Source organism: Corella eumyota, chromosome 1, assembly GCF_963082875.1.
Source record: "Corella eumyota chromosome 1, kaCorEumy4.1, whole genome shotgun sequence".
NCBI classification, from domain to species: Eukaryota; Metazoa; Chordata; class Ascidiacea; order Phlebobranchia; family Corellidae; genus Corella; species Corella eumyota.
In genome coordinates this window covers 740,648-749,220 of record NC_137490.1, presented here as the reverse complement: position 1 = coordinate 749,220, position 8,573 = coordinate 740,648, and the positions used below count along the sequence as shown (strand labels likewise).

The following is an 8,573-nucleotide window of genomic DNA, read 5'->3' as shown; positions in this document are numbered from 1 at the left end:
TAGTTTATGACATAACTGCAATCACAGGCACATGTGTGTCCCATTCCATTATCATTACAATTACATGTTCCACCATTTTGACATGGTTCAGATGAATATGGATCTAAATAGATAAAATTAATAAACCTTGGGTATTATATTAAGGTAATAAACTTAATATTACCAACCTATCCCACAATTTAAACTAGTAAACCCAGTATCACAAGTACAAGTGTGTCCCATTCCATTATCATTACGATTACATGTTCCACCATTTTGACATGGTTCAGGTAAACATGGATCTAAAAGTAAACAAATAAATTTAAAATGTTCGCTAGTTTTCAATATTTCTTCTTGTTTACCATTTTCACATTTTTCTTGTTTACCATTTTCAAATTGTCTTTCAAAAACAAAAAAAAACTGCACTTCTGCATTAAAAAATTTAGGCAAATATTTATTTTTTTATGTGTCATTCCTTCTTTTAATCGCCTTTATTAACATTTATAAGGTGCTTAACCTAATAAGGAGCCTAACAGTTGTTTAAAAAAAAGGCATGTTTTTAAAGCAGAATAAGTTGGTTAAAATGCATAAAAAACTGTAATCAAAACAAAAAAGGTAAAACAACTGCAATATATATTTATTAGTTAAATTTAATTTTTTTTGATATTGTTTGTTATATACCTAAGTATAAATTAAATCACAGAAGATGGTGGAAAATTTATTTTAAATAATTAAATGTTGCAAAAGATTGTTTTTTATTAATAAGTAGGTTTAAAAATAAATGTACAATATCATAAATGTACAATATACTTTTTATTTCTTTATATATTTTTTACTAAAAAGTTCATAGTAATAGTGTACATATATTTACATTGTCAAAAATACTATTTATCAATAGTACATTACTTTGGCCTTTACATTTTAACCTTGGAATAGCTTAAATAAAACTGATAAAAAGTTGTACCTGTTTAACACTGATCACCAGTAAAGCCAGGTAAACAAAAACATTTGTCATCTGAATTAACAGTATAACAAGATCCACCATTCATGCATGTGTTAGTTGTACATGGAACTAAATACATTATAATTTTGATAAAATAATAAATCTTTGTGGAAAATTGGTTTTTTTATTAAAATGGTCAAATACTGACAAAAATTTTAAGCTACTTACGCTTTTGGCAAATGTATCCTGAAAAAGTACCATTATGATCATACCAACTTTCTCGACCACAACAATTTGAAGATCTTATTCTAAGATATCCTGGATTATACTTGGGATTAACACCTGATGAAACATACCAATTCTCATAACCATCAGTTGGACTTGTATCTGGTTCAGGTACCGGTAAACCATCACTCCAGGTAAAGTTGTATGGATCTGCATCACCACTTGCACCAAGCCAATAACCAGAGCCCCACCCACCAGTTGTATGGTTTAAATCATCAAGTACATTATTAACAACAGTCTGGGTAAAAAGTCATTGCGCTAAAAAAATCTTTATTAAAGCATTACTATGAATGTATAATCTAGATTAAACATAAATCACATCAATCAATTAAAAATTAAACATAAATCACATCAATCAATTAAATTTTTTGGGATCATTATCACTAAAAACTAAACCATTAAATGCAAAATTAACCTCTTTTATTATTTTATCGTATATTCATGGTTTAAAAATATCCAGACTTTTTGAATATGCACAAACAGGTGAACAAACATAAAAAAAGCCTTTAAGAAGTTTATTTGATGCTAGGTTATTAAAAAAGATTAAGAATAGCATTTTATCTCATTGTAAAAACCAGGTGTGTGCATTTCTGTTTTATAAATTTAGTTAAAACATTTATTTGTTTAATAACTTGGTTTGGAATGTTAATGTGTTTTGTTAGGCTTTGAAGGAAGGATTTAAAAGGCAAATTAAAAAAAAACTTTTATTTTTTTTTTTATAAAAAAAATGACAAATGGCATAACGTTTTAATTTCATAATTATAGTTTTATAATATGTCATGCAATAAACTTTTTAGAAAAAAATTTAACACTATAATAAACTGCGAAATAAATCGACAAAGGGGTTTTTTGTTTGCTGTCAATTTTTGCAGAGGTTGTATCTAGCTTTATATGTAATAATTGGCTTAAAAGGTAAAAAAAATCTTTTTTTTTCTGGTAACAAACACACTTAAAGTATCCTTGTATGTTGTACATTTTACAGACAATAATTTTTTATATGTTATACACGAAAAACATAATTTTTGTAGGGTTTGACAATGATTTGTGTTCCAAGCAAAAACAAATTACTTGGCATTTATAAAGTTTATTTTCTGCAAACATACCTACCTAATTTGCATATACTCATATTTGCTACAATTAACACTAAAACCATTCCAATTTAGATACAATATTGCTTAGTTATGAAATTAAGTTGAGATTATAGTTTAAATTACTAGCAGTAATCTTAGTAATAGCAATAATACATGCATTACCTTTCTATTATTTAAAAAAAAAAAAATTTACTTTTAGGTTTATTAAACAATTACTTCTTTTAAGTCATGTTTTCAAATATATATATTATCAATTTTAATTTTCTAACTTGCTTTACATTTTAGATCAAAAGAAATACAAACAAAAACAATTCTGAATAATAAAGCAATCAGCAAATGTGAGTACAGTTAATATTATTATAAAAAAAATAGAGCACAATATTTATATTTCTGGTGGTACCAGATTGTTATTTAAGTTTAAAAAAATAAATTTTCACAACTTCTTGGTAAAATGATCTAAGATAATTTTTGTGTTTTAGCATTATATGCTAGTAAGAGTCATAACTTAAAAATAATTTGTACAGTTATTTCAGAAGTATAATATGTTTAATAGTGTGATATTTTAAGTTTTAAGCATTGGGATTTATATAGCCTATTACGTTTTACTAATTTAAGAAAATTTTGCTTTATTATAAACCAATATTATGTTTTTAAACCAATACTATTATAAACCAATACTAAAAAAATGGCATATATTAGGAAAAAATTGCAAGGCGAACACTTGAAACTAAAACTAAAAACAGTTCAATTAAATAAAATTATATAGTATCATTGCTTTGATTGCACTAAAAAAATAATAAACAACAGACACATTTACAAATATTTAACTGTCCTTTAAATTTTTAATTTGTTTACTGTTAATGTACATCGTGTTATGTACATTGTATATCACATGATTTTAGACAAAAACACTAAAAAATCTTTGAGTTAATTTACTCAAAGTTTTCGTAGATAGAGAATGAGGCGAGATAATGAACTCCGATGTTATATAATGCTTCATACTGATCCTAAAAAAAATTAAAGTTTAAAAATACTTGATTGTAGTAGGTACCAAATACAAATATTTATAAAATACAAATATATTTTAAAGCACTTTATTTGTGTTAAATTTTGGTTATTTGTAATCAAAAAGTATCTGTTTTTTTTAGCCTAAAACGCTTGCTAATTTATTATTAATAGTGTTTTATATTAAACATCATGTCATCTTATATTATAATGTGTTGGGTAAAAATTAAACCTTTAATATCTTACCAAATTTTCCACCATTCCTGGTCTTATATCTCTCATGTCCTTAACAGTCCTCAAAACATCAACCTTGTTCTCATTCTTGATTCTTTCAATCAAGTTTAAAGCTCCAATGAACACCCCTGTTTGTCCTGCTCCATCACTGTTGAAAAGGTTTAAATATATAGATTAAACAAGCTTATGTCATGTATTTTTTTAACTTGTCATACACCAGACACAATACAAAAATTGTTTTATTGTAACCATGAAATGTTTTATTTAATAATATTTGCATCGATTTATTGCCAGCAGTGTAGTATTGTTGCCAGGAGCATATTGTAGTGGTTAGAACAGTAGACTTTACTCGTTGAGGTCCTAAGTTTGATTTCCACTGGGTTGTATTGTAACGTTTTTGATTAGGGGGCTATTAACTTTATAAACAAACTGCCAAGTTAGGGGTAACAAATGTTACCCTATGTTTATGTCGTGAAGTTGACCTTCCCACATTAAGCATAAATAAAATTAAAAAAGATTAAATAAAAACATACAACAACAAAATCTAGGTTATTTTAGTGAAGTCATAAGTGTATGGTCTAAAACAACTTTATAAAGCAGTTTAGTTATAATTTCTACTACTAAAAGTGTACATGAAGTTTTTTTTTGGGGGGGGGTTATTTACTTACTTGCAATGTACAGCAACAGTTCCACTGTTTTCTTTGCTACAAGTTTGTGTTAACCCAATTAACTTGATTATGACATCATAATCTGGTGGGGCAGTGTGCTCTTTCCAGTTATTTAATTGAAAGTGACAAATCTCAATCTAAAATTAAGAATTAAGTTTAAATCGTGTACATAATTTTAATTGAATAAAAAAAGTTTTAAATAGTCACTATTTCAATACAGGTTTTTGTTATGTTTTTTTAATTATGGTTAATAATTCTGTTTCAACTACCTCTTTGTTTTCGTATGTTAGACGAAATATCCGTTTGGTAATAACTGGTAATATCTGTTCTATACTGATCAATGTAACTTTGTATTCTCCAAACAATAAAGTGATTTTTTCAGCTTTTGGCCAGTATTTGTCCTACAGTATTAAATATAATTTTACAACAATAAATCCAACCGCAAGATTGCGCTATAGAGTAACTATAAAAAGGTTAACATGTATTAACATACCTTTATTTCATCGTTTAACATGACAATCGTTTGAATATTGTGGGTCCATATTCCATGCCAAAACTCAACAGCAGTTTTCTTTGTTGGTGCTTGGGCTGCAAGTATAAGTTCTTCCTTACCATATCCCTACATAAATAAATCAGTAATTTATTTAATATTGAGAGCAGTTGCAATACTGTTGAAGTATTTTACATCCAAACCAATATTAGCGACAAAAATAAAAATGTTTGCTAAAGTTGCTGTTAGTTTAAATAGCAAACAAACTAACAAATTTGAAGAATTTTTGCATAAATTATTTCATTACGAGGGGAGTGTTTATTAAAATGACGTCAATCGTTTAAGATTTTCAAACAATGGAATGATTTAGAATGTTATAAGTTAATAATTTATGTAAATCACTGAAATAAAATTTCCCGAATGACATAAATTTTTTCAACATAAAGATATATTGGTAAATTAACTTGCAAAAATGTTATTATAAACTATGGTTCTATATTTTTTGTAATGTTGCCATATCAATTTGTGGAATTGTAAATTTGACTTTACTTACTCGTATAAGCGAAGCGTTGTAATAAGGAACATGTTCATTTGGTAAAGGTGACAAAATAAACATAGCATGGTCATCTACAAAATGTATAAATGGTTTGTAACATTTGCCATATTAATTTGGCAAAAGTATGTTGATATACTAATATTGAAAAATACCAATAATACAATATATTTTCATATTTTGCCAGCTATTTTAGAAGTTTATTCATAAAAAGGTGTAGAACAATATTTACATGGCAGAATCTTGTTGTTTAAGTTTTTCTCAATATTTTCAGGTCTTGTGGCAATTTCATTTGTTGCATTTTGTGGTTTAATTAAATCCAATTTATTAAACTCCTCAGTGAATTTATTAAAACTAAAAACAACAACAAATAAAACTTTTAAGTGTTAAATAACTTATTCACAAAGTAGGTTTAGTTTAAAAAAAAAAGTTTTTTAAAAAAAAAAGATAAATCTTACTCTTTTAGTTCTTTAATTGTTCTGGCCAAACTTGAAACTTTGATGTCTGTATTTCCCAATAAAACTACCTCAGCCATTAATTTGTGCAGGAAAACATATTGACCCTGTAAAAATTTTAAGTTTTTAATTTATTTTGTTTTAAAATGGGTAGGTACTTAATATTGTAGACCAAGCATTTATGTTATGCTCTTTGCTTGTTTACTATACTTTATTATATAGACCTTTGAACAATAAATTTCTGTATACCTCAGTTTGTACCATAAAAACCCGTTGTTTTCTGAGATTGATTACAGTTTCAAAAATGTTCACACTTTGTTTTTGGTTTATTTCTTGTATCAAACAATCAAACCCAATAAAAGTACCAGTTCTACCTACACCAGCGCTGTAAAAATAGTTAAATTGTAGTTTTTGCTAAATATTTTACCATTATTTTCATTACAATTTAATTTATTTTTTTTGTTACCTTAAGCATACATATTTTTACTTTTTTTTTTACAAGCAAAAAAAAGCTTGATATATGTTTTAGAAAAAAAAAAAAGCTTGATATATGTTTTTTTAGTTTATTGACTCCTACATAAAATGATGGCATTTAAAAATTCAATGTTTAAGTGCGTAAATCAGGTTTTACATCTAGGTGAGAATTTTTAAATAAATAGTAATGGGTTTTAACATTGCTTTTTTGTGTTCATATGTGCATAGAGTTTAATTTATTTATTTACACAAACCTGCAATGTACAACAGTAGGGGCATCGCTTCCACTTTGTATGGTAACAACTTGGTTATAAAATCTAAAGAAACTACTTGTTGTGCGTGGAACTCCATGATCAGGCCATGTTATAAACTGAAGGTGCGTCACATACTTTTCAACCTATAAGTAATGTGTATTTAATTAGGATTTAGTTACATTTGTATAATACGTTTTTTGAAATTGTTTAATAACTAGTAAAAACTTGGTAATATTTTGTCTAAGATACACAAATAAACTTACATTATTATAAGTATCATAAAGAGGACTTATGCAGAATTTTCTTTTAACATAACAACCATAACAAACTTGTTCTGAAGCTTTAATTGTTATGTTTCCAAACTGTAATGTTTCACCAAGTTCTGGCCAATATTTTTCACATTTTTTCTGTAAGAATAATGTTTTATAATTTAAACTACATTTGTATTTAGTTTTTCTCAAAACTTTTAATTTAAATTGCTAATAGGTTAGATGTTAACTAAATTAAGTTTAACCTACTACTATATACTACACCACTTTTTAAGAATTAAAAAATTCTCCAATTATAAATGTATAAAAACTTGGTGTTTCAAAATATAGGAAAAACTTGGTTTTAAAACTTGGTCTTTCAAAATTTTAATCTTAAAATAAGTTTTGGCATATACAAGGTACCTTTCCATTTTCCACCACATTAGCCAACATTACAATAAGTTTACAATCATGTTCTAAAACCATTTGCCAAAAGTCAGAAACAGTTCTTGGTAAAGGACCCTGAGTTGCTATGTATTTTCTGTTGCCATGGTAATCCTGTGTTTAAAGTTAGTTTCGTATAAATTTTGTTTCTTTTTGGTTTATTATAAATGTTAAGTTTATTTGTTAGTATACCTTAACATGAGATATTATCTTTGTTTATTTTTATATATCCATTAACATATTTTTGAAGTAACTTGTCCAACGTAATCAAGTTATTTAATATAAGTTACCTTTATATAGTTTGCATTGATGTAATTGTCTTCCGATTTGTTTAAAACCACTCTTGTCTTGTTAACTAAACAAATATTTTTATAAATTTAAATAAGCAATATAACTTGGTAATTTTGGGAAAATTTTTTTGTTTGTTTATTTAATAATGTAAATGTTTAATTATTTTAGTATGATTTTTTTGCATTATAGCTTGTTTTAAACCACAAAATAGATTTAATATATTTGACACATTTTGTCATTAATTTAAATGTTAATTAGAATAATTTTTTTTAATGTATAAAATGTGTTAAGCAACTTTAAATTAATAATCTTACATGGTAAAATATTCTTGAATCTGTTTTTTGGTTTGTTTTCAGTTTTCTCAGCTTCCGATGAACTTGTTTTAACAGAAAGTGATAAATTCCGTATTTCCTGGTAAAAATTTATAATTAACAGTTTATAGTTTTGTGATATATTGTTGGTTTTCCATATTTTTTAGAGTTAAAAATAGTGCTTTTGCTAAATTCTTTTTGTATAAAGAAAAATTTCGTTTTCGTTATTATAAACAACTTCTTTTAGTATTTCGGTAGTTAACATTTAAATGGAATTGTTTTTTTATATACAGAAAAAATAGAAAATTATAATAAATTTAAATTACCTCTTGATATTCGTTTTCTAGTTCATCACTATCTTCCTGGGAGAGAATTTTAAACTTTTCCAACAAATTATTCTTTAAAATCTTGTACTTTTCATAAGATATATTTTTAAGTTTGAGGGAAACATTCTCATATACACTCGCCGAGTTTGTAGACATATTTCCTAGTTAAAAATAAACAGATTAACTAAAGTTTTGAGTAATATCAACATGTGTTTTTGAACATTTTGTTAGAAATGTGCTTCATATTAATTGATTTTTTGTGTTAAATACACATAATTAATATAATGTAAGTCCAAAACATGTTTACCATTAGGTTGACTTCCCTTAGTCTTTGTTTCTTTTCTGTTAAATATTAAATAGTGACAATTTAAATAAAGGTGGTATGATTTTTAAAAAAATCTTAAACTAGTATAGTTAAGGTATTTAAAAATACATTTTTTATAGTAAGGTATGTGCTACAAACAGTTTCACTTGTATCTTGTTTTTTTTATTATGTTATACTATAAAATATCAGAATTAACC

The 8,573-nt window shown here is 25.8% G+C and overlaps 1 protein-coding gene across 1 annotated transcript; it reads right to left on the bottom strand.

The window, feature by feature from the left end:
• Nucleotides 1-3,230: 3,230 nt before the first annotated feature.
• Nucleotides 3,231-7,179, bottom strand: LOC145763855 (receptor-type tyrosine-protein phosphatase epsilon-like). The gene is made up of 11 exons (XM_082575392.1): nt 7,103-7,179; nt 6,695-6,838; nt 6,432-6,574; nt 5,953-6,088; nt 5,738-5,810; nt 5,249-5,322; nt 4,699-4,824; nt 4,475-4,606; nt 4,206-4,342; nt 3,550-3,685; nt 3,231-3,305 (listed from the first exon to the last, which is right to left on the bottom strand). The coding sequence occupies exons 1-11, from the start codon at nt 7,163-7,165 to the stop codon at nt 3,231-3,233; spliced, it is 1,239 nt and encodes a 412-aa protein (XP_082431518.1). The 5' UTR covers nt 7,166-7,179.
• Nucleotides 7,180-8,573: the final 1,394 nt, after the last annotated feature.